General features: G+C 41.8%; 2 protein-coding genes across 2 annotated transcripts in view; both read right to left on the bottom strand.

Annotated features, from left to right (window-relative positions):
- Window positions 1-9,593, bottom strand: part of LOC119827984 (kinesin-like protein KIF28P) — a 43,748-nt gene extending 34,155 nt beyond the window's left edge. Inside the window, exons 1-3 of the mRNA XM_038349979.1 lie at window positions 9,501-9,593; window positions 4,851-5,042; window positions 1,486-1,689 (exon numbers count right to left, since the gene is read on the bottom strand). Of these exons, the coding sequence (XP_038205907.1) occupies window positions 1,486-1,689; window positions 4,851-5,042; window positions 9,501-9,584 (480 nt within the window). The 5' untranslated portion in view covers window positions 9,585-9,593. The remainder of the gene's footprint in view (window positions 1-1,485; window positions 1,690-4,850; window positions 5,043-9,500) is intronic.
- Window positions 9,281-26,474, bottom strand: part of Ahctf1 (AT-hook containing transcription factor 1) — a 59,408-nt gene continuing 42,214 nt past the window's right edge. Inside the window, exons 31-36 of the mRNA XM_038349978.1 lie at window positions 25,984-26,078; window positions 23,214-23,401; window positions 20,102-21,845; window positions 13,548-13,681; window positions 11,703-11,779; window positions 9,281-10,924 (exon numbers count right to left, since the gene is read on the bottom strand). Coding sequence (XP_038205906.1) covers window positions 10,729-10,924; window positions 11,703-11,779; window positions 13,548-13,681; window positions 20,102-21,845; window positions 23,214-23,401; window positions 25,984-26,078 — 2,434 coding nt within the window. The 3' untranslated portion in view covers window positions 9,281-10,728. The remainder of the gene's footprint in view (window positions 10,925-11,702; window positions 11,780-13,547; window positions 13,682-20,101; window positions 21,846-23,213; window positions 23,402-25,983; window positions 26,079-26,474) is intronic.

The raw sequence follows: 26,474 nt of genomic DNA, 5'->3' as shown, positions 1-26,474 counted from the left end.
GGGTTGTGGGCAGGCCTGCAGTTCCAGCTCTCAGGAGGCTAAGGCCAGAAGACTCATGAGAGCTTGGATGGGAGGGGAGGAGGTGGCTTCTGCCACTGGGTGCTGTTGGCAGGTTTTAGGATGGGCTTTACAGAGTGACTGGCACTGTATATACTTCATCTACCAACCCAGGTGATCCAGTAGTTTCTAGAATGGGGTCTCACTACCAACCCACAGGTTCTGCATCTGTGTGCACAGCCAACAATGGGTCAGAAGCAGTCACATAAAAACACCGTCTGCACCAAACGCTGAGGCTCTTGTCTTCTTTCTTTTGAGTCTGATCTCTGCCATCTAGGACGAACAGAGACAAAGGCTGTGCCTACAGGTGTTTCCTGACATCTTACTGTTGTGTTCCGGAGCTGGTCACATCAATGACTGCCAACAGCATTCAAAGTTTGCTCTGGAGTCTTCTATGTGGGGGACAGTAAGACCATCCTTGGTGCTTAGGTGTAATTTAGGGGTAGAATATGTGCTTATGCCAGCATCAGACTGGGTTCAAGTCCCATCACCATATGTGACATAGGTACCTATTTCAGGACACACATGTAGTTGGCATTTTCTTTTCTTTCGTAAGCACCAGTCCACACTATAACCTGTTTAAAGGGTTTTCAGTCTGGGTCTTTTTTATTGAGTACCTGTGGCATTCTCTGACCCCATGAGCTAAAATCTTAAACCTAAGCAACAGCTAGGCCCTTTGCATTGGGCTCCACCCCCTTCTCAGGTCTGTGAGAGCCAATCCCTAACCACTGTGCCTGTTACGTAGCTGCATTTCACGGCCCCAGCTCTAGGAAGTTGGTGCCCGCACTGGCGGGCGGTTTTACTTAGCTTGTTATTTCTGCTTTGTGTGCTGGCTGCTCAAGGGCTCTGCGTCACGGTAAGTCCTCCTAAAGGAGCTGTATTGCTTTGTTTATTTGTTTGTTTGAGTTTCAGCTTTCTCAGACCATAGCCCGGCAAGAATTCTGCTCCCTTAGGCGCCAGCCCTGTTGCTGCCACTAAAGGTAGCTTTAACTAGATCTCTACTGTTCTAATTATGAATAAGACTAGAGATTCAAAGGCTGGGTGAAAATCTGAGAGCTCAGAGAGGTTGAGTAACAACTAGCTAGTCCTCTCTCTTTGCTGGCATCATAGAAGACCCACGCTTCCTCCTCGCCAAACCAGAAAAGCCTGCGCTACTCCAAATCCCACCCTACTACTTTCTGGGTCTGTCTCTCCCAGATGCCCTCTGAGGCTCTGGAATTATTTTTTGTTAACTAGTGGCTAACACAGCCTCCTGACCCAAGGTTAATTTTATTTAATTAACGCAAATGCAAACTCGGGCCCAATGTGATTGACTATTCCCCCAACACACACAGCAATCTGAAAATACAGACACTGGGGCCTTCCACGTGTGGAAAAAGAAAAGGCTCAGCTCCCAAGAGGAAGGGTTCTAGAATAACGGATGCACACCTGGAGTTCTATGTTGTTCTTTTGCATCTTAATGGCTTGGAAGAGCTCTTCACACACCCTTGGAATAATACCCTTGTTTGTGCCAAAGCCGATCATGGAGTAGCTTTTTCCAGAGCCGGTCTGGCCATAGGCCAGGAGAGTAGCGTTGTAGCCTCGCCAGGCACTGTCTAGAATTCCCCGTCCAATATCATGGAAGACATGGAGCTAGAAAGGAAATCGTAACTGTCACCAGCCACGGTGGCTCTAAAGCATTTCTTCAACACACATATGAACGTGTGCAAACAGTCACACACCACAGACCCCTCCACAGAACTGTAGTTTGTACCCAGGTTGCCGCCCAAAGGTTTAGCCTCCCAGGTTAGTAGCACACCGAGGCTGTGGGAACACCCTGGCCTCTATTTCCTGCCGTGAGATCTGTAGTGTTGCCTCCCCCAGCACTCCCTGCTCTGATGCGTTGCTTCACCACAGGCTGAGAAAGCGATGGGCTAGAGCCTACGAAATGAACAAATAGGCCTTGACTCTTCAAAGTGAGTTATCTCAGGTGTTTTTTTATATGAACAGAAAGTTGCCTCATGCACACACCCTTAAAAAACGAACCTCCCCTCAGTGCTCAGTGCCTACTGGAGAAAGGAGCGGAAAGACAGTAAGAGCCAGAGGTCAGGGAGGATGCAAGCAATGGTGCATTTAAGACATGGCAGGACTCACAAGACCCGCACAACAGCCAGCAGTTGCCAGTCCAGCACCGAGTGCAGAGGGGCTCATGAGCTTCACTCCCAGCCGAGGAGATACTGACAGTTAATGGCTTCTGGGGGAAAAATTTTCTTTAAGGGTATGACCCCTGGTAAGTTGAGAGGTTCCAGTCAATGGCCCCATATTCCTGAATAGATGGACAGCTAACACAGGTCTCTACGGATAAAGAAAGGAAGAAAGGAGGGAGGGAGGGAGGGAGGGAGGGAGGAAAAGAGGGAGAGAAGGGAGGAAGGGAGAGAGGGAGGGAAGAAGGAAGGAAGGAAGGAAGGAAGAGAGAAAAAAAGAGAAAGGGACAAAATTGGGAGGGGTGTGAGAGTGTTGGGGAGGATCTAGTTTAGAAGGAGCAAGGGGTGAATTCCATAAAAATACAGTGCGTGCATACATGAAATTTTAAAAGAATTAATAAAAATATATTATAAAATCTGTTTAAATTTTTATTATTCTATTTTTATCATTGTATGTTTATGTGCCCCATGTGTGCCTGGTGTTCTTGGAGACCAGAAGAGAGCATCAGATCTCCTAGAACTGGAGTTTACAGACAACCGTGAGCCATCATGTGACTGCTGGGATTGAGCCCAGGTCCTGTGGAAGAGCAGTCACTGAGTCACCTCTCCAGCCCCTAAGAATGTATGAAAACAACAATAACAACAAAGCTTGAAAAGCAGGCATGATGGTAGAGTGCTTTGGGAGACAGAGCAGAAAAAAAAGGAACAATTTTTAAAAGTGGAATCAAAAGATGCTTGCACCACAATTGCTCAAAAGGCAGTGTGGCCTGGCTCCTTTTCTTTCTGGTCATGGCTGCTGCGGCAAGAGTTATCAAAGAATAAAACAGGGAGAATCATGGAATCCATCTGTCGCAATATGTACATTTATGGAATTTATATAGTTTTTAATTCTGAGAAAGACACACCAACATAGCATGATCTACTAAGGCAAAATTGAAAATAACTAATTTTACTACTATTTGTTTCTAACCAGGTGATGGCAGGGTAAGCCTTTCATCCCAGCACTCGGGAGGCAGAGGCAGGCGAATCACTGAGTTCGAGGCCAGCCTGGTGCACAGAGTTAATTCCAGGACAGTTAGAGCTACATAGAGAAACTCTGTCTTGAAAACCAGAAAACCAACAACAGAAAATGTATTTGTTTCTCATAGGAAGGAATAAAAAGCTGCATGCCTTTGATACCAGCACTCAGGAGGCAGAGGCAGGAGGATCTCTGTGAGTTTGAGGCCAACCTGGTCCATATAATAACTTCTACACTAGCCAGGGCTGCACAGAGAGACATTGTATCAAAAAACAAAACAAAAATAGGAATAAAAAATTGTTGTACTATAAGGGTTGTGTGGTCTATAGGATTAATGAAATTTGACTGTAGTTTTCAAGAACACGGTGTCTGTACTTTTGCTCAGAATGTATCTGAATGAAGTGAATGAAGTTATCTGCAGCTCTTTTTTTTAAAGGTTTGTGTGTGTGTGTGTGTATGCAGGTACCCTAGGAGGCCAGAGTGGGTTGTTGGATGCCCTGGAGATGGAGTCACAGGTGATTGTAAACCATTCAACGCAGGTGCTGGGCAAGAGCAGCCAGTGCCACGACCCGCTCAGCATCTTTCTGTCCAGCCTGGTGGTTTAGCAGCTGCTCAGCAAACCTCAGACGTGATTGCCAAGTTTAGTAACTGGACTCCTTCTTGATGACACTGTTGGAATCTTAGAGTTTTTTGTTCTTAGTTGCAATTTTTAAAATTACATTTATTTTGTGTGCACATGTGTATTTGTGTTTGTGGAGGTGCGTGTGCTCACCACAGTACATGTGTGGAGGTCAGAGGACAACGTGTCAGACTTGGTCCTCTCTTCCCACCATGTTGGTCCTCAGAATTGAGTTCAGGTCATCAGATATGGTGTAGGCGGCATCTCACCAGCTGTTTTCCTTAATTTTCATAAATCGAAAGTTCAACATTTTGTTAAGTACTAGGTAAAGAATAGAAACATTTCATAAACATTTTAGGGTGTAGTCTTCCACTGGGATGTGGTGTGGCTATAATCTGTATGCTGAGAAATCTGGGACATCTTGGAGTTACATTTCCAGTTTCTTTCCAACACATCGTTCTGTGACCAGAGAGAAGATTTGTCTTCATTTTGTACTTCTTTGTTAATTGGCTTTCCATGTTATAAACCCAAGATAATCAGTTTATGGAGGAAAGATTGGTTTGGGCTCATGGTTTCAGTTCATGCTCAGCTGGCCCCATTGCTGTGGATCTGTGGTGGCACAATGTACCATGGCAGGAGCATACGACAGACTTGTCTCCTGAAGCTAGAAAGTAAAGTGAGAGAGAGGAGGGGCAGGGGTCCCCACATTTCCTTCAAGGACATGCTAGTACCCAGAGCTCCTTCTACACAGTCTCTCCTCTCCAAAGCCCTGTACACTGAGGAGCAAGGCTTGGCAATCACATGATTCTGAGGATCTGAACTCAGGTCCTCATGCTCCGGGAGCAAGTGCTTTGCCAACCAAGCCATCTCATTACTCTGGCAGGGACGATATTGAATACTGAAAAGTTCACAGTGCATTATAAGGGAAAACACAAACCACAAAATCTACCATTGATGTTTCTATGCAACTTACCTGACCTGCAAATTTACTGGTCGGATTAGATGGAATAAGGACACCATCTTTGTCCTTTTGAAAGCCATCATGAGACCAATAGGCCAGGTCAAAGGTGAAGGTCTTCAGATGCTCTCTGTTCTTTGGGTCTCGGATGGTGGTGCTTTGGGAATGCATGGAAATCACACATTGGCTTCCAGAGCTCTTCTCTCTCTATAGTCGGGTTATAAATTCAGAATCATAGTGCACTCCTGCTGGAAGAAGTCACGTGTCCCGACCACTTGTGGTGGTTTGGATGAGAATGGCCCCCATAGACTCATATTTGAATGTTTAGTTCCCAATTGGTATGGCATGGGCTTTTGAAACCTTAAAGCCCACCCTAGTGACCCACTTCCTCCAACAAGGCCACACCCACTCCAGTTTCCATTTCTCTGCCTCTAACTTGCTGATGTTAAACTCTCAGTTACTGCTTCAGGGCCACGCCTGCCTGCCTGCCTGTCTGCCTGCCACCCTGCTTCCCCCTCCCCACCGACCTGATGGTCATGGACTCAACCCTTTCAAACTATAAGCAACGGATTGTACACTTTTTTTTTTTTTTTTTTTTTGGTTTTTCGAGACAGGGTTTCTCTGCAGCTTTTTTTAAGAGCCTGTCCTGGAACTAGCTCTTGTAGACCAGGCTGGCCTCGAACTCACAGAGATCTGCCTGCCTCTGCCTCCCGAGTGCTGGGATTAAAGGCGTGAGCCACCACCGCCCGGCTTGTACACTTTTTTTTTATGAGTTGCCTTGGCCCTGGTGTCTCTTCACAGCAACAGAACAGTGAGAAAGCCTGATTTAAAGCCTCATTCTCTGACCAGAGTTGTAGGATCTGCCCAGCCCCATGCTTCTGCTGGTAAGACTCACTTGGTAACCAGTCTCTGCTTCCTTTTGTCTCATGGCACCTTGTGACTGGTTCTCATGTGCTGGGATTTTTTTTCTGGAAAACTTGGCAAGCCAACCAGAAAACTGAGAGACTGGACAAGAGAATAGAAGCTTGAGCAAGAGGGCACACAAATAAGACACATATTTTTATATGGGAAGGGGTCCTCTGTATGGTAAATGTGTGACCGTTGTAATGTGTGTGAATACACCTCAAAGGCGTTGCTGGTTTGGAACAGCTGTTTTGCTAAATGCCAATCACACCACTGTCAAAAGGAAGGGCAGTGTCTTGCTACTGTAGTGGGGTTGTTTCTGTGGACTGGATGGCCTCCATTATCCAGATAGCTAGGGACAAAAGAGCTCAAAAATCAGAAAAGCACCCGGTGGTGGTGGTGCTTAATCCTAGCACTAGGGAGGCAGAGGTAGATGGATCTCAGTGAGTTCAAGGCCAGCCTGATCAACAGAGCTAGTTCCAGGACAGGCTCCAAAATGAGACAAAGAAACCCTGTCTCAAAAGAGTTACAGCCTGCATAATGCTAGGAAAATGGACGGCTGGGACATTAAGGAAAAAAATCCCAGTGACCAGCTTTGTGCAGTAAAAATGGGAATGGAATCGGGGGAAACCGCCACCTCATCAACACATTGAAGGAAATGGACTGTGACCGGATTCTTGCTTTTCTGTGACTACTTACTTAAAGGTGTAGAATGTGCCAATAGAGACAAAAATCAGGACTCTTCAAGATGGCACTGTTGGAGGATTTCTAGACAGCTAGCAAAATCACAGGGTTTTCCCGTGGAGCCCTGGCTGTCCTGGAACTCACTCTGTAGACCAGGCCAGAGATCCACCTGCCTCTGCCTCCCAAGTGCTGGGATTAAAGGCATGCGCCACCACTACCTGGCTAACACAATCTTTTCAACAAGCATTCCTGAGAACCTTGCCTACTTGGGTGACTACTCCGGGATATGGAAACGGCATTTCTGTGAGAAGAAACTGAGCTGATTTGGGAGTAATATCACCCAACATCTGGCCTGAGGAAGAGCATCCAAACTGCCTGCCAGATCCAAGGAACTTGGTCCACAGCAGAACAGATCTTTGCGGCCATGAGAGAGGCGTGCCAGGGCAGGTAGCTCAGGGAAGTCTTGAGTATTTTCTGGGAACTGTGCATGTATAGGAGAAACCATTTATACTCAGGCAATTCAACAACCTGGGAAATCACTCTTTAAAAAAATTTTTATTTATTTTTTAATATAAGGTTTCTCTGAGTAGCTTTGGTGCCTGTCCTGGAACTTGCTCTGTGGACCAGGCTGGCCTCGAACTCACAGGGATCCACCTGCCTCTACCTCCCAAGTGCTGGGATTAAAGGCATGCACCACCACCTTTCTTGGTTTGGAAAAACCATTTTTATTATATTCCATTTTATTATTAGTACGTCTGATGTATGCACTACATGAATGCGTGAGTGTGTGCTTGCATGCACCCTCACCACAGTGCATGTGGAGATCAGAGAACAACTTTTGGGAACCATTTCTCTCCTTCCACTATGGGTCCCAGGGGTCAAACACGACATCAGGCTTGTGCACAAGAGCTTTACCCACTGAGCCATCTCACTAGCTCAAGATAGCCACTTTTCTGAGTAGAAGAAAAACAAGCTTACCATTTACTTCCTGAGGATGGAGAGCTCCCACCCTGTCCCCGCCCTCTGCTCACGTGGTTTTTAAATGAGAATGACCCCTACAGGCTCACATTTGAATGCTTGACCTGCTTGGACTTAGGAGCTGTGTCACTCGGGGTGAGCTTTGAGATTTCAAAAATCCCATCGTTCTGGTTGGCTCTCTTCTGCCTGTGGTTGTTGTCTTAGAATGTCTCTCAGCTACCGCTCCAGTCCCATGAGTCCCCAAATTTAATGCTACCTTTCATAAGTGGCCTTGGCCATGGTGTTTTGTCACCATAAGTAACAAAGCCCAGTTTCCATGATGTGGACAAGGTTATTATTGGTGGCCTTTGAGAAACTGGGCAGAACCTGCCATAAAACTTGACCATAGAAAGAACAGGCAAAAATGCAAAGGAAAAAAAAGGGAGGGTGGGTGGCATGTAGGCTACAGAACAGGAATGGTGGTGTATGATTTGTTCCATTCCCAGACTCCAGGAAAAAGATAACCCAGTGTAATCTTGGTAGCTGAGCAGACGGGACGTAAGTCCAAATCGTAATAATCACCTTTCCTGTCTGCTACCTCGCAAAGGATGAAGCTTCTTGTGGGGCATAGGAATGGGCTCCCAATTCCATATTATAAGAAGTGGAGCCAAGATTTTATCTCAGAATAAGCTTTAGAGGGTGTCACAGACCTCCCAAGGAACTCATCTCCTGTATGGCAAAGATGTACAGGGTGTACACATTCCCTTAAGATCCTCCTTGCTCATGTAGTGTGATGTCTATGCCTACAGCAGGAGCTAATGAAACAGGAGCCACATGGGGCTGGGATGGTCTCCATAGGAAGCATTTTAAAAGGCACACGCCACAGGAGGTAACCGAGTGCCTCCTTGCCAGTTAGTCAAGTTAGCGCCATTTGCAGATTTATGAGCTGGGCTTTCAGGCAAGAACGGAACAAAAAATTACCTCTAGGTTTTTGGTCCCAGCTTCGGAAAGAAGCAGAAAATCACTAGACACTTACCCTTTATTGATTTAAAAATTCCTAGACTTGTTTGTGTGTGTTTTGCCGGTATTATGTGCATGCCTGGTGCCCAGGGAGGTTAAAAGAGGGCAGCAAATGTCCTGAACTGGAGTTATAGAGAGCTGCTGGTCCCCATGGAGGAGCCGGTCTTCTCCAGGAGCAGCCAGTGCCCTTAACCACGGAGCCATCTCTCCAGCACCCCGGAACCCAGTTTCTGGTAGTTGTAAAGCAACAAAACTTCACTGGTTCCAGTGGTCACAACGGGCACAGCGCAGTTCTCTACCTGGCAAGCTCACTACAGCACAGTATCCTCTCTATTCCTGCAGAGGGGCTTAGGCCTGGAGGCTTCTGATCTGTGAGGTATGGGCAGTGCAGGATGGGGCACAGCCAAAGGGAAGGGGAGGCCTCATATACACGAGATCTCAAGAGCAGCAGATTCCACAAAAGCTATCAATTTGCACACAAACCCATTAACATTGTGGCTCTGCATGGTCTCATTATGACTTAGGTCTTAAACTTGATTCTCCTACCTCAGTATGCTGTGTGGGGATCACATGTGTCCACACATGACAAGACCTACTTTTATGAAAGCAGATAAAGTGTTTTTGAGACAGGGCTTCATGTAGCCTAACCCAAGCTGGTCTTGAATGCCCAACACAGCCAAGGATGACAGCTTCCAGTCGGCTGCCTCTGCCTCCTCATGCCTAGTTTGACAGAGTGCTGGAGAGTCACCCTAGGGTCAACACATGGTGACCACTCTATTGACTGAGCTACATCTCTGCCCCCATACATGTATTAAAAGCAGATACCACACATTTCTATGTACCAAACTGCATTGGCTTAAATAATTATTAACTTGACAGTATTTCTCTTGTCAGTTTTTTTTTTATTGTGCTACTTGTACCAAGGAATGAAATTATTCACTAAATTATGCTTAGATCTTTGTTATTCATTTGACAAATTCATTTAAATAAGTTTAATATTTCATAAATGACAAGCAGCTTAAATACAAATTCAGGAACTGTTATTAAAAAATGAATAAAATCAGGCAGTTATTGTCACCAAGGCAATGAACATGGACTGACCTGGCTGAAAGGCCGCACGCGCACTGCTACTCTCACACTGTCCGTGCTCCGCACAGGCGTTTTCCCCATTTCCTCATTATCCATAATGCTATTTGATAGAAAAATAACATACAAAGCACACTGCTACACTTCACACGAAAACATCCAAAGCTCAGCTGACAAAGGCAGTCTGTTTCTAGGTATCAATTATTAAGGGTCCATTCATTACACTATCAATTACCTGTCATAAATTATTCAACAACACTTATTTATTGATGGATTTCATAGCCTCCATCGAGTGCCATAACTTGTGCACACTCACACTGCAGAAGAGGGCGTCTGTCTCTCCTTCCACATCTACTCACACTCTTCCACTCTCCAGATCTGGGCCTGAGGTCCTTGGTGATTGCAGTTTAAACCTGAATACTAGGAGGCTTCTGTGATTCCGTAGCTTGCACAGCATGGGTGTCTACAGTCTGTCCGGGCTCCTCTTCTCAACGCCAGGCACACACCAGGTGGACTGAGTATTCACATTTATTTCTCAAATCCTTTCATGAGGTTGCTAAGAAGCAGTGAACCGGTCAATCTAACCTGGATAACTAGTCTCTAAATTGAGAGACAGGATAGTCTTTAAAGTTACTGAACAAGAAATGCCAGCATTATAGTTAACCAATGCATTACTGGAAAATTACTCTTTTGAGGTAGATTACACAAAATTTGTAAAACTATAAAAAGGCAAAATCACATGCCCACAAACCAAATTCAACACAGTGCCAGGCAAAGCCCAGGAAAGTACATGTGACGATTAGAAATCTGAGTAACAGGTTCAAAGTGCATAAATTATAAAAGAGCAACTTTAAAAAATAACCAACAGTCAATCACCCTCATTTAAGACTGGTTCTAGTATCAACAGAGAAAGAAAATGGACAAATACCTAGTAGCATATAAAATCACGACTAAGACAAATTCCCTCTCAAAAATCTAACGACACACAGTGTATACTTTACAGTAGTTTATTTAACATCCCAATAATAAGCCATATTTACATATCATATAAACGTATGAAGTTTTATAAAATGCCTGGACTAGAAGAACCATACTCCATATGGAGCTACTTTACTTATTTACTTGTTTACAAAATTGTACAATTTATATAAATTATTTCCTTTCAAATTAGGTGACCTTTAATAACCCACACAAATACTGATGACATCACAAACAGGTGCATGTTAAAATCTTGGACTAAAAATTACAGCATTTTCCTGCGTAAAATTTGCTTTGGAAAGGAAGACAGCTTCTTTTTGCCCCTTCCAAGAGTTTTTCCTGCTACTTCTGTAGTTTTTCTTCGTTTGCTGATCTTTATTTCATCAACTGGGCTGGCCAAGGGAGATATCAGCTTAATTTCCACAGGGGGAGGCGACCAAGAACTTTCTTTTTCCGTGTTTCTGAAAGAGAGATACCCTCAAGTAGGAGCAGGCACAGCGCAGCACTGCAGAGAGGTGAGGCTAAGGGCAGGCAAGGTTAAGGTGTCAACCCCACAACCCTTCCCAGTATGTGCTGACATACTCATACATGTCCATGTAAGACACTGCTGTGCTGTCCTATGGTTAGTTCACGGAAGGAGAGCCAGCAGGCCAGAGAACTCATGAAATTCCAGTGCTCAGTAAGAGAGGCAGGAGGACAGCTGTTAAGTCTGAGGTTAGCCTGCTTTACCTAGCAAGTTCCAGCCTAGCCACGGCTACATGTTCTAAAGACCCAGTCTAGAGAAAATCAAAAGGAAACAGGGCTCAGCTTTGGGTGCCACAAAAGGGATGGGGTGGGATGCGACAGTACTCAAAAACAGGAGCAACTGGCGAGTGTGTGTCAATAAACACAGACAATTTTACATGTGAGCAGGGTTATTAGTCAACTGCATCATATTTATTAATTTGTATGTTTATTAAATTTTCCCATGCCTAAATACAACAGGAACAGAACACGGTCAAACAAAAATATCTAACTTGACCACAGATGCAGTATATTGCTAGCAGGAAAACAACCGTAGATTCTAAAGTTATAATTCCTTACTAATAAAAAGGTAACAGTCTTCTCTCCCAATCACACCTAGTCGACAACAAACTATCTTTAGGCTGCCCATCAGCACTGGGCTCTCTCTACTAGTGCCAGGCATGTCTGAGAAGCCCCTAACAATGAATGGAGAGACCACAGAGCACAGCTGCTTACCTGCTTGCTCTTGTCTTCATGGTCCTGCTTCTTTTTGCTTTTTGTTCTATGATTTCTAATGGTTGAGGGTCACTCTCCTATGGATTAAAAATTAGAATATAAATTGTCTAAGCAATTAAAAATTTTCTGTTTTTAATTTCTAAGACAGGGTTTCTCTGTCAGTTTCTCTTTCTCTGGCTGACCTGGAACTTACTCTGTAGACCAAGCTGGCCTCAAACCCAGAGATCCACCTGCCTCCCCTGAGTGCTGGGATTAAAGGCAACACCTAAAGTCTGATTTTAAAAGTATCCTGCTTGGCCCACACCTTTAACCATAGCACTTGAGAGGCAAATCTCTGAGTCTGAGTTCAGTCCGCTCTATAGAGCAAGTTCCCGGCCAGCCAGGGCTACAGAGAAACCGTGGAAAACAAAACAAAACAAACAACAAAAAACAAAATAAAAACAAACCAAAAAAAAGTATCCTGCTTAGAGGAGTCAACCATCTCTAAAAACCCTAGGTCCTAGAAAGCCCTCTTGCTCCCCAAGACTTGTCACAGCCTCACTTGGAATGTGCCCACTGTCCACCTCCCTGAGCTAACACAGCTTCAGCTCCAACTCCAGGCTCTCACCGTCACCAGAGATGGGTTTCTTCCTTCCCAGAATACTTTGTACAGAAACTACCTGAAACCTGTACACGTCTTGCTCTGTAGCCACCACCCGGCCATGCTTCTGAATCCCTGCCTGCTGTTGCTTTTTCTGCCAGAAAGGCCTATCCCCTCTATCTCCCTATACATGAAGAGAGATATTTGGGCTGAGAGATTTTATTCAACAAATTACTCATTTTGTCAATTAAACTGCATTTTAATCAATTATTTTTGTTGCATAGTAACTGGCTCATGGAATATAATCTAATTCATGCTTATGAACTGACATAAGTAATAACCGACATTTAATCTATGAAAAATGTCCATCTTAAGGCTGTGTACTCAATTCTGAAACTTTCTCTTTAAGGATACTCTTTGAATGAAATACATTATCTTACAAAAACACCCAGATAATTTTGAGGTGGTCTCACTACACATCCCTGGTTGGCCTAATAAGACTTAGTATGTAGAGCAAGCTGGAGTTGAACTAAAGAGAGCTGCCTAGGTCTGCCTTGAGCCTTGGGATTATGGGTGCATGTCATCGTCCCAGGCAATCACTTTAATTTTAAAACTGTCATTCATTCTAATGGGTGCCTGGAATAACACACCATAGGTCTGTCCTGAAGGTAGTAAACTGGAGTTTCGTACTTTTAATATAAATGCAAATTACCTTTCTTCTTTGTTTTTGAGTCAGGTTTATCTGTGTAGCGCTGGCTCTCCTTACACTCACAGAGATCCCCCTGCCTCTGTCTCCCAAGTGCTGGGACTAAAGGCATGCACCACCACCAGCCGCAAATAACCCTTCTTAAATAATATATGTATTTTTTTATTTTATGTGTCTTGAGTATTTTGCCTACATGTGTACCACATCCATGTCTGGTGTCCCAAAAGAGAGCACTGGATCTCCTATCCTAGAAGTGGATGGAGCTAGAGGCTGTGAGCTGAAAACTGAACCTGAGTCCCTTGCAAGAATAGCTAAGTGTGCTTACTGCTGAGCTGTCTCTCCGGCACACATTATACTTAAATAAATTTATTTTTCAAAAAATTTTACTTAGGAGAAATTCACTTAAAATTTTTGCAATTTCAACACTCAGGAACCTGAGGCAAGATCATAACTTCAAGACAATCCTGAGGTATAATGTCAATCTCAAATAAACAAAACAGAATAATAATAAATATGCATAGAGGATGTTTAAATAAATATATATTCAAGCATTTCTTACCAGTTCATCTAGAAGCCTAGATGTGCTGGACACATTTTTCCTCCTGGTTCTCAAAGCAGGAGGGGAAACAACAAACTGAGAAGATAAATCTGATACCAGTTCTTTCAGCTGGGCAGCAGCCTCCAATTTTTTATCTAAAGACAAATGGGAAACAAACAAAACATTTACCTATAACTATACATGGTTTAAAAACAATGATAACATAAGGCAATTATATACATCAAAAATCTTGAAATAAATGATACACACTAGAAAAAAAAATCCCCAACCAAGAAAGTACAACATATAAATTTATTACCCATGTCGGCAGAGAGAAATGATGTAAAAAATCCCATTATCACTTATGTCAATCAAATGTTCATAAATATTTTAGGCTCCAAACTAAATAATTGCCACCACATAAAGATGGGACTCTAGGCAGTATAAACTATTCCTATTAGTTTGACCCTCAGCACTCCTTGGCTACTCTCAGGAAAGCATGAATCCCATGAGAAAGTGTGAGTCTCAGTTTCCAGATGAGGTTTGTATTACACAGCGCATTTTATTTGCAAAAAAAGACTCACTTTAAAATCTCTTTCTAGCTACCTTATTCTGAGCTACTTGGTCTAGTCAAGCAGGGGCAACAAAAAAGTTCACACCAGAAAAGCAAAAAGCTAGCCGGGCGGTGGTGGCGCATACCTTTAATCCCAGCACTCGGGAGAGGCAGGCAGATCGCTGCAAGTTTGAGGCCAGCCTGGTCTACAAGAGCTAGTTCCAGGACTGGCTCCAAAGCAATACAGAAAAACCCTGTCTCGAACAACCAAAAGTTAAGCGAGAAACAGGAGGCTGTAACACAGATGGAGACTAGTTTAAGAATTGATTTGGGGGAGGGGCTCATGGGCCCTACCCCTCCCTGAGGTTTTAAGTTGATGGGGGAGGTAGAGATAGTTTTCACCCAATGGTGTAGCCTGTGGTAATAAGGTGGTCATGTTCCTGTAAACCACTTTCTAATTGAATCACAGAAAATAAAAATAAAAAAGTAAAACAAGCAGGGGAACCAGCTGAGAAGGGAAAGGGGAGAAAAAGGTAAGTGAGGTGGGCTGAATATGATCAAAATACATTATGTACATATATGAAAATATAATAAAATACATATGTATAACTAATACATGTTAATGACATTTTAAAGAGAAATTGACTCAACATACAATTAAAGTATGTACACGCTGACTCTACTTTGAACCTTTGAAATAGTGTCTCCCTAGCATGACACTCTGACTGTGGAAGCAGCAGAGCTGTGTGCCACTCAGACATTACCTGCCAGAGTTTGGACTCACTAGCAGTGCCTCAGCTAATAAAAAAACAGATACAGACGACAATGATTTCAGCATTGTCAGGAGAAGATCAGAGCAATCTGATGCATATAGCAAGAGCTTTATAAACAAGAAGTCTGTATGATCGGCAGGCACACAGACAATGGACTGGTGGACCAACATCAGATGTCAAATCCTGCTATTGTGACTCTTGCTGGACAAGAAGGTCCATACTTAAAAGTTTCAGTGGAAGTAGAGGCAAGAAAATGACAAGTCTGGGGCCCAGCTGGCCCGATCTTACCTCAAACAAAGCAAATGCCCCCACTACTCACCAAACCAACAGAAACAAACCCCAGCCATGACTCTACATATTCTTGTGCGGATGTAGGTGTGCATCTATGGATGTCAGAGGACAATCTTGGTTGACACAGGTCTCTCACTGGAACTTTACCACAGCTAGACCAGGTACAGGAGCATCCTGTTTCTGCCCCTGCATCTCACCACTGTTGGGTGTGTGCACCATGCCAGCTTTTGCCATGGATCGTGGGGATCCAGACTCAGGTTTTCAAGTTTGAGAGTCAAGTGTTTTACTGACTGAGCTCTCTCCCCAGCCCACAAAAGCCATGGCTCTTAACAAAAAAGAAAAACACTGGCAGCATCTGACATCCTCACTTCCAGCTTATAAGAGGCAAAATTTCACTTCAGGCCACTAATGGTGAGATACCCTTCCTACCGCTAAAAATACAAATCTGCCCGATTTCATAACGCTCTTCCTAGGTAGGCCACCTGGAACAACAACTTTGGCTTTCTCAGAGCACCTCACAGTCCACTTAAGTTTCCCCATTCATTTCTTGGGACTCAGAAGAGAAATTTAACAATTCAGTATCATGTATGAAAATGTTTGGCCTATTCACTGTTTCTCCCACATGCCTCTTTTAGGGCATGGACAAAATTTTACTATATTGTGAGCCAATGCTTCAAATCTACCTCTTCAAACATCTGGCAAACACTTTGACAACCAGGACTAGTTAGGATTAACAAACTAAAATTACAAGACCAAAATGCAAATCCAGTATTGTGCTGGGAAACAGCTCTCTGGGAAAAGGCAGAAAAAAGGTAGCTCTGATTGGCAACATTAACTACTTTTTGTGGTCAAACGATTCCATTATGACCAACTTCGAACAAAATGAGACCCTGATTTTCAAATGCTTTATGTACAGTACTACCTCCACCTACCTAATAAAAGGTACCTATTTTCAACACAGAAAACCTCAAAACATGAAAATATCCAATAGGAAGATGTTTAAGCACCTGTGGAATATTAGTGAAATTAAATGCCACGTGTGACAAAATCCAAGCAGACCCCAAAACCACAGTGCCATAAATGCTCAGGGTTTTGAAGACTATGATTATCTGGAACTGAGGACTGGGGAGGTGGCTCATGGGGTAAACCTGTGCAAGCACGAGGACCTGAGTTTAGAGCCCCAGCAGTCATTTATAACGCTGGACAAAGTGCTAAGTGCCGATACTCCGGTGCTGGGAGGCAAAAATAGTAGGATCCCGAAGGCTGCTGACCAGCCAGTTAGTTAGCTCCAGGTTCACTGGAAAAGCACCTAATGTCCATCTCTGCACAAGGCTAGAGAACCCGCTCAAATGCAAACTCTTTCATGGGTATCTGAGAAAGATGATGAAATAAGGGAAATGCACGTGTTCATGAAACTGCAGTGTGTGTTTTCATATAGGGTCTCGGCACTGGGACTACAGGTGTAACATGCTTGGCTTATTCTGTTTACTCTTTAAGCGAAGAACATTTATGACTGCTAAGATCATCCATGTACTAGAAGATATGTTTTATTATCTATTTTTCAATAGTAGATGTGTACTATTTTTAACAGAAAAACAGCTATATAGAAAATTATGTTAAGATAACAAAAAATAACTAAGATGTTATATTATTCTAAGTTAGCATAACAAAAATGTTATTTCCTATACTTTAAACTCTAGATAAAATACAAATATTAACAATATTTTACCAATTTCACTGTTTTTCATTTTCAAGCTTTCTTTTTTTAGCTTTGTTGTTTTGTGCCTTTTCAAGACAAGAGTTTCTCTGTGTAGCCCTGGCTGTCCTGGAACTCACTCTGTAGACCAGGCTGGCCTCAAACTCACAGAGATCCACCTGCTTCTGCCTCCCAAGTCCTGGGATTAAAGGTGTGCTCTACTATCACCTGACAATGGAAGATTTTTAAATGGCTTAATGCTGAGAGCCATTATCATTTATTACAGCAGATCACAACTAATATTCAAGGTGTCAACTCACTAGAAATAACTTCTGATGGAGGAAATTCATTCTTTGCAAAGCCTGCAAGAAATAGACACTCAGGAATATCTTTTGCTTCTGTCCATAACTTTACATATGCTAAATTGCATTCTTTCCCTAGTGGCTATGGGGAAATCCCCAGTCTGTAGTCTGTATATCTCATGAATACTATCCTGATCTACTGGGCATCTTTATCTGTAGATTATCAAGAAGGTGGCTCCTCCTTAGCTGTATTGTCTAATTGATATTAATTAATAATGTTAGCCCATACAGCTTATACAGAATTTTGATGAATAAAATAAATACAAAAAGATGCTACCCAAGTCAGAGGTTATAAGTTTCCATTAAGAACTATCTTGGAACAAAGCTTAAGAAAACAGCTGTAGCCGGGCGGTGGTGGCGCACGCCTTTAATCCTAGCACTTGGGAGGCAGAGGCAGGCGGATCTCTGTGAGTTCGAGGCCAGCCTGGTCTACAAGAGCTAGGTCCAGGACAGGCTCTAAAAATGCTGCAGAGAAACCCTGTCTTGAAAAACCAAAAAAAAAAAAAAAAAAAAAAAAAAAGAAAACAGCTGTATTTTCCCCAGTTGCCAAGATAGTTATATACTTATCAACTGATATAAAACTTCAAAGTAGCTTTAGATCAGACCAGGTGCCTTGCTAATTGGTTTTAAGATAAACTATTTGCAGAAAAAATACAATCTTATTTACAAGGACGTGTAGCCAGCTGTCTGATTTGTTGAGCTAAGGTAAATAGTGTGAAGCAACTTAACTGCAATGCCAGAGGACAGCAATTACTTCTCTGTACAAAGTCTTGCCTAGGTTTTATTGGTCTTTGTTCAGATTCCATGAGAAAAGATTCTCTAACTGAACAAAATATAAACTAACTTCATAGCCCTGAGAAAGAGTTACAAGTCTTTTTTTATGATCAAGGGTTACATGTAGGACAAAAATACTTTAAGATTTAAAATGCTTTTAATGGCCGGGCAGTGGTGGCGCACGCCTTTAATCCCAGCACTTGGGAGGGAGAGGCAGGCGGATCTCTGAGTTCGAGGCCAGCCTGGTCTACAAGAGCTAGTTCCAGGACAGACTCTAGAAACTACAGAGAAACCCTGTCTCGAAAAACCAAAAAAAAAAAAAAAAAAAAAAAAAAAAATGCTTTTAATGTCACTGTACCTTGGTGAGTGTCAAGTAGGCTTATCTGCACTTGTGCCCCACCCCCTGCCCTGCAGCGTGGCTCTGACAACACAATCTCTTTGTAAATTGTCTCCAGTTGGAGAAAAGTCCGGCCTCTACGACCACTAACCATGTGTTTAAGATGGCTATACACTTAGAAGTATAGGATCTAGCACACAATCCTTATTTCTTTTAGTCTCCTCAGTAGTTTAGTTTTATAAGGCTACCTGTACAGATAACAAAGATTTCCTTTGTAGCCGAGGGTTGCAGTTCATTAATTAGAGAGTTAACTTGAAGAAAGTGCTCTCTTCTTGCTATGTGACAGGTTATCTGGATTTACTGCTCTGTGAGCTGTTGGAATGACTGTTTCTTACCATTTACTCAGGAAATGGTATGTGACCTTCAGATGTAATTCCTGAAAGATATGTAGGTCTTTATCAGCTAGAAGAACAAAGAGAGCTGGCAGAAACTTGAGGCAGAACAGACTCCAACATGAAAGTGTGATGCCATCGGGAAAGTGTGTGCTTGTTCCTGTCTCCTAACCTGCTCAGGTATCATGGACTTCTTTCAGTACCTTGGATGCAGTCTAGGAGCTTGCTCTCCATTAGTCCATGGTAGCTCATTTTCCACGTGGCAAGGCGGCAACTACCCAGGAGTTGCCTTATACATTATTACAGTTCTTAAATGAATACAGCTATCAATTGCTTTTCTGAAATTCACGTCAGGAGACAATCATATATTGTATGACAAACTTTATGAAGTATTACTCTAATGACAGCTGGTCAGCTACACTAGTTTGAGCCTCTTCCTCATCACCCTCTGGACATCTGCACAGCACTTCTCCCACAGATACCCTCTACACCTACTTCTTACTTGATGTACAAGGAGAGTTATCACCCTTGAGAAAGTGCTAGTTTCATCAACCATGTGACATGCTCATTAAAGACAATGAGAAATTATGCATGAGACACGGCAACAGTGAGTACAGACTTATTTCTGTTGATCCAGCCATAAAATGTTGATAGTTGCCCACAAAACAATTTGGATCTGTGGCTATCACTGAGATATAAGCCAAAAACTATGGTATTTCAACAACAACAACAACAACAAAAAGACGATTCTAGGCCACATAGGTGGCACATACCTGTAATCCTAGCACTTGGGAAGCAGAAGAAGGATCAGGAATTCAAAGTAATTCTCAGTTACACGGTGAGTTCAAGACTAGCATGGGCTACAAAAGACCTTTCCTTGGTTTTCTTCTCTCCTCTTCTCTCTCTGTCTCAGTTTTTCTAGACAGGGTTTCTCTGTGAAGCCCTGGATGCCCTGGAACTTGATCTGTAGACCAGGCTGGCCTTGAACTCATGGAGACCAGCTGGGATCAAACTATGTGCCACCATTATCCAGCTCAAAAAGAGTTGTATTTAAAGGGAAACAAAATTAAGTCACTTAGATATTAAGGGCAGAATGAAGAGAAACAGAACAAAATAAAGCCTAGGTAGAATGGACTGTTGGATACAGGAAGCTAGACAGACCATCTCTGGATAATCTTGACTCTGAAGATCAACTAGGAAACAAACATTTAGATCAATTTTATCTGAGGGTTTATTTTTTTGGGGGTGGGGGTGTTGCCTCTCAATTACAAACTTTTTTTTCCTAAGGAAAAACATTTAATGCTTCAAATCAAATAATGAACTCAAATAGTGCTTTTAAACTACCAAATATTAGGCTGTGCATTCTAAATAAGATAACAATGAGTAAAATGAGATACCTTTTACTTTTTTTGCATCCTTCACCAAAGGAGGAGAAAATGACGGCTTAGCTTTGGGTTCGGAAAGGTCCATCAACAACATGTTTTTTCTAGACCTAGTCCTTATGCTCCGGGAAGATTTAGTCAAAGTCGCAGCGGCAAGCAATCTTTCCTCTTGGTCAGCTGGCTCTTTGTTGGCTGTTTCAGTCTCGAAGTCTGATATTGCTGGTAACAGACCCTTTTGGCTTTCATTTGCAGACTTCTTTCTAGGCTTTTTATTCGAGGTCATCACTATAGCAACTTCCTCATTTGGCACCAAAATGGATTTTTCTGAAGTACTCACATTTCTAGCTGGGGTGTTTCGTGTAGATCTTCGGACACTTGGAACTTCTTTCTTCTGGGGGCTTGTCTGTCCCCCAACATCCGTGGAGCTGCCCTCTTCTAATGACACTACCTTCCTTGGTCTACCACGTTTCCTAGGTGTTGCTGGGACATCAAATTTTGTTTGAATTGGCAACTGGGATGAATCAAGTGTAGGCTCTTCTACCACACTCGACACACTGACTTCTCCTTGTCTGACCCTTCTTCGTTTTAGAGGCAGTTGTTGGTCACTGAGTTCCTCCTCTTGTTTATATCCCACATTTTGAGAATCTTCTAAGTTAGCATTCCTCATCTTTTTGATAGTACCGCTATGGATTGCTGCTTTACTAACGTTTGTATCTTTTACAATTTTGGCACTTTGCCCATTTTCTATAGATTTCTCAAGTCTTCTCGGAGTCCCTTTTCTAGCAGATGAGAGTTTGACTTCTGTTCTAGAAGGTGTTATTTCAGAGGCTGGCTCTGGTGGATCCTGTGGCTCCTGCTCTATGGCGCCAAGGCTTGCTAGTGTGCCTTGGCTAACTTCCCTTTTCTTCCTTCCTCTCCTAGGAGTAAGAGAATTCTGAGAGGTTAGCTGGGTCTCAGACGTTACATTTATACTCGAATAGGCACTGTCATAAGACCCAGCAAGTTCTTTCACTTTTCTTGCTTTCTTCTTAGGAGTAGCAATTGCTGAGGACTCCTGTTGCTCTGATGTGACATCCAAGTTTTGGGCACGCTGCCTTCTTGTGCGAGTTCTACTAGAAACCATATCATCACCCTGGCTGGTGTTTTTAGTCTCGGCACCTGTTTTCTGTATAGTCTTCAGTGAAGATTCTGTTAACGTGGAAGAACGTGTAACCTTTGGGCTTATTAACACTACCTCTTCATGAACAACCTGTTCCACTGCTGCTGAAGTTGCTTCTTTACTTCTTGTGTCTTTAATTACATCCAACAAATTTTCTGCAATTGCCACTTTAATTGGTTCAGGCACATATGGTAAAGTCTCCACCTTGTGGGATTCTTGGTCACCTATTACTGCAGATGGCAAATCTGTAACATGTTCTTGATTATCAGGTTCAGCTCGGGACACAAGTTTTTCCTTGGTTGCTAAGTTAGCTGCTTTTGATGATGGATTCATTGCTGAAGAGTCACTTGCCTCAACATCTCCTTCTTCACCTTCCAATATCAAGGTAAAGTTGCTCTGGGCCACAAAAAGTTCCCCATCTACTTCAGCGATATCACATTCAGCAGAGTCTTTATCGTCAGGCATGTCACAAAACTGCCGCTCAATAGTATCAAAATTATACTGGAGTTTAAGTGTTCCTGAGGGATACAACTCATTAAATGAAACGCTCTTGACTTCTTCTTCTGAATTTTGAGCTTCAGGTTTTTCATGTTCAATTTGCTAAAATAAATTAAAGGTAAGAAACTAGTTAATGAACTATAAAATACATTTTAACCTAAAGCATACAGGATTTTAATGACGATCTCATTCTTTGTGTGTCCATTTTACAATACAAACTATACTTATGGCATATGTTAATGGGTTTACGCCATGAAATATTCACTTAAGAAATGAAAACTCAGTCAAAATAACTACACAGAAAAAAATATTGAGATTACGATTGGAATTAAATTAGAAATTTCACATTTCTTTAGCTAAAAAGATAGTAGTAATAAAATCTTGAAAATCACTATGCTAAATTCTAAGAAAATTAAAGACTTAGACTCTTATCCAAAACAAAAAACAAAAATAAACTTAATCAGAAAAAAAGGAAATAACCCCATATAATAATTCCCAAATCACCTAACTATCCACACTTTTCTAAACAGCATGATCCCCATAAGGTTGAAGAACGATTCACCTACATAAGCTCCCTTGGGCTAGACTCAATCTTCTTCCCTTTGCTGGGGTTGCACAAACCATGAAATTCCTAAGGCTGTCAAGTTCAGTAACTCTCCTGCAAGGGTTTGGTGGAAGAAGGAATGGTCCTTGCATTTACCTTTTGGTAAGGGAAGGGGAGAAAAAGGAGGAGGTAGAAAGTAACAGAGAGATCTCCTGACCAAGAAGGAAGACATTATCACCCACCTAGACAAAGACATTTTCCCACTCCCCACAGTGAGCTGATAGGCTGGACACAACCTAGAAGTGAGGAGTTCCGTTACACTACACCCACATCTGTTAGCCTCTCAACTGAAGAAATAGGAAATTCAGTGTTATTTCAGGGAGAGAAAGCTTATAAAGATAAATGTGGATGGATTTATAACTAATGCCCCCAAATTCCATATAATTAGATTTCTATAAGAAATTAGAATGATTAGAAGAGCTGGCCTTTAATCTCAAATTCATTTACTGAAAGTTCCCTTGATAATGAAAGGGATTTTATGGAAGCAGGAAGTCCTATCAAGCAGTAAAGAAACTTAGTGTCTTTCTCCCACAGAAATGCAGGAGATCCTGTTTCACTATATTCATTTATCACAGATGGACTCTAAATGTCAATAATCACTATGTTCACTAATAGCTAAAAAACTTCCATTTAAAATAAATAAGCAAAAAAATAAATTGATAAATTGTATCTTAAAAAATCCTTTGGTTTTTCATAAAAAAATCTCTTAAAGATTATGCTATTTTATATTCCAGAAAATATTTATATATTTATTTTTTGAGCAGATCTTTATGCTGTTGTCAAATGAATACACTAAGTTTAAGTGATCATCTTTAAAGCCCAACTAAATGAAAATTTATAAAGCATTAAAAAATTAATATTTTTACATGAATTTCTTGAGTATCAGGAGGACTGACAGAAACTTGAGGGTTTTCTTCTGGTAAGCCAACATGTACATCAGCTTCTGTTGCATCATCTTCTTTTAGGTTCAATGCTTGTTTCTGATCAGAGGTAACAGGGCACTTGGAGGCAGCAGGCCCAGAGCTTTCACCATCTTCAACCATGTTGGCAACAGCTGGAAAAAACAAACAAAAGAGTAACTTCTCTTATTCCAAACCAAAACCTTGATTCACATAATTCAGAAAGCAACAGATTACCTAAATTTGAGAGTATCTGAATATGCTGTCAGGAGGTTTGCGACATCTTCAGGAAGACATATCTGTGGGTCCCCATTTTCTTGCACAGTATCAAGTTGAAACAATATGTACATACTCCCCACAAAGGCAAACACAGAAGATAAACTTCACACTTGCAAACCACACTGGCCTTCCTCAACTGGAAGACAATCCTTGGGAACGTTTACTATGGTGAAAACTACTCTAAGGGGACTCAGACGTCTAGAAAACCAGTCATCCTCACCGCGTCATCAGAACGCTACAAGAGATCTGCACCTGAACTTAATGGAGGCGTCTTCTCTTGGTAGGAAGCACTCAAGTAAGCACAGATGTCTTCTTTGGCACTTCATAAGTTTCTGGCCCACTTCAGAGGAAATCCCTTCCATTTTTCTTTTAATCTAAGTTTTGTATGAGGCTTGAAATTTGTGACTGATACAAAACACAATACCCTCAAGGGGGAAAACGGTGTCTATATTTAGCCTAATTAAATACCCCTATACTTTTTAACACAATGGCGTTTGTATCCCTAGAATGTAATTATTAGTGCAACAAGAAATGATTCATACCCTTCTTTGGCACCATAACTCGCCTCCCCCTCTCAATACACGAAGTACATCAACCATTATGGGGAGAAAAACCCAATAAAATACCAGAAGTCTGTGTGTGGTCTTTGACCCTCTAAGCTATGTCTAACCGAAAGAAATATGACACCCACTAAAAAATAATGAAACAATAACTAACAAAAATATCATGATCAAGTGTTTAGCAAAAGCTAGTTAAACTTATCATAGAACATCCTCATTCAATGACAGGGTACAATACTAAAGGACAAAATAAGATGTGAATTACTGCTATGGAAAAAGTATTAAATATTCTAAAAGTTTTTTTTCGTTTAATACAATGTACTGATGATGTAATGATATTCATAATAGCAGGTAGCATGCACTAGTTTTTAATGAGTGCCAAACATTACTCTAACATTTCACATGAAAATAATATTCATCAGACAAAACACACCCAGGAATAGCTCAATCAGTACAGACCTGAGTTAATAAACTGAAGCAGTCTCAGCTAGATCTGCCAGTTCTGCAGTTACATTACTATCTTCTCTTTCCACACATGGAGAAAAACACAACAACGAAGTTCAGGAAGAAGACAACTTAAATTGCTAACTAAAGAGTCGAAAGAATCTGGCTTTTACATGTTGGGAATTTCCACTAAACTAGTTTACAATAAACATACATCACATCTCACATTCTTTTTGTTGTTGCTGTTTATTTTTCAGACAGGGTCTCTATATGAAATAGTCCTGGCTGTATTGGAGTTACCATGCAGACCAGTGTAGTATGATATTTTGTTTGTATTCTGACAAATAAGGCTTGCTTGGAGATCAGAGAAGCAGAGCAGCAGCCACTAGACTTCTTACCTCTCAGAAATCTCAGACCAAATGGGGACAAGCCCTGTCTCTGTGAATCCTCAGACTGAATGGACGAGATCCTGTCTCTCTACGCCTCATATTCCTGCGTCTTATATTCCTGCCTGTAACTCCCTAGTGCTGGGACTAAAGGCATGCACACAGCTGCCCAGCTAACGCCTAATCTCCCTGCTTCCTCCTCCCAAGTGCTTACAGGTGTGCGACACCACTTCCTGGCCTCTATGGTTAATTAGTGAAAGCTCTGCCCTCCAAACAACTTTTGTTTGTGAGGACACAAACAAAATATTATACAATCCAGAATCCAGAATGGTCCAGGATTTATAAAGTATTAGGATTAAAGGCATGAGACACTATGCCCAATGCATTTCATATTCTTAATCTTGGGACAAAATTCTCATGCTTGCCCCATATATTACTCATACTATGATAGGTCAGGAGGGGTATGAGCTCTAGACCTGGACAACCTCATCAAAGCAGTGTTAGGAAGATTAAATGAGCTGATAAATGTGAAATGTGTCTGGGAGTAGATATTCCATGTCTGCTTTCCCTTGATCTGACTAGAACCCACAGAGTAAAAATACCATGCTCTTATTTGTATGAAACAAACTATATTAAAAATTTTAAGTACTTAATATATTTACTGATTTCCTGAATACACTGCTATAAACTGGTGATTTATTTTGCTATTTCTTCCTGTTCCAAAGGAAAGTATAAAACTATGTCCAAAAAAATTCACTGAGATTCTTATCCTATTATTATTTTGGTTTTTCAAGCAGGGTTTCTCTGTTTGACATTCCTGGCTGTCTTGGAACTTGTTCTGTAGACCAGGCTGTCCTTGAAGTCACAGAGATCCATGGGCCTCTGCCTCCTGAGTGCTGGGATTAAAGCTATGTGTCACTATGCTCGGCTGAGATTCCTATTCTTTAAAGTCTCTTGATATTAGAATGTTTTACTCCAGGGAAGCTGGCCAGAGGAGAATTGAGAAAAGAAAAATCTAGTAATATTAAGTACTGAAGTCCTGATTCAAAACACTGAAATGATACGTACATTCCCCGTGGTCTGCCCTGACTGTGGAGGTTCGGCTTTCAACAGACACTATGCCATCCAAAACTGATGTCTTGAATCTTGAGGTGGGGGTTTTCCTTGAGAAACAGAAATGCACACTTGAGTGTATGAGACCCACATGTCCCACCTTCTTCCTTTCTACTTGCTACTTTGTTACAAATCAAAACTCAGAAGCCACTATCAAGCACAGCTAAGGTTTTATAAAATTTACAGAGAATTACTGTTGTACTTGTTTTTCCTATTTAAGTAAAAGTATGGTCTTAAAAGTACAGTAAGATGATTTCCAAGTGTCAGTACATAAATTAATTTCAGGCATTAAAAATAACCAGTCACTATATTTTTCAAATAAATCTATCAGGTGTACAGGATTTCCTACAGCTTGGTGGGCTCAGCATCAGCACTTCAATGCTAACTGGAAATATTAAGATAAATGACTCAGAATGGACAGCAAATAAAATTAAGTTGTAAATATC

This window comes from Arvicola amphibius, chromosome 12 (assembly GCF_903992535.2).
Source record: "Arvicola amphibius chromosome 12, mArvAmp1.2, whole genome shotgun sequence".
Classification (NCBI taxonomy): domain Eukaryota; kingdom Metazoa; phylum Chordata; class Mammalia; order Rodentia; family Cricetidae; genus Arvicola; species Arvicola amphibius.
This window is presented reverse-complemented; position numbering and strand designations above follow the sequence as displayed.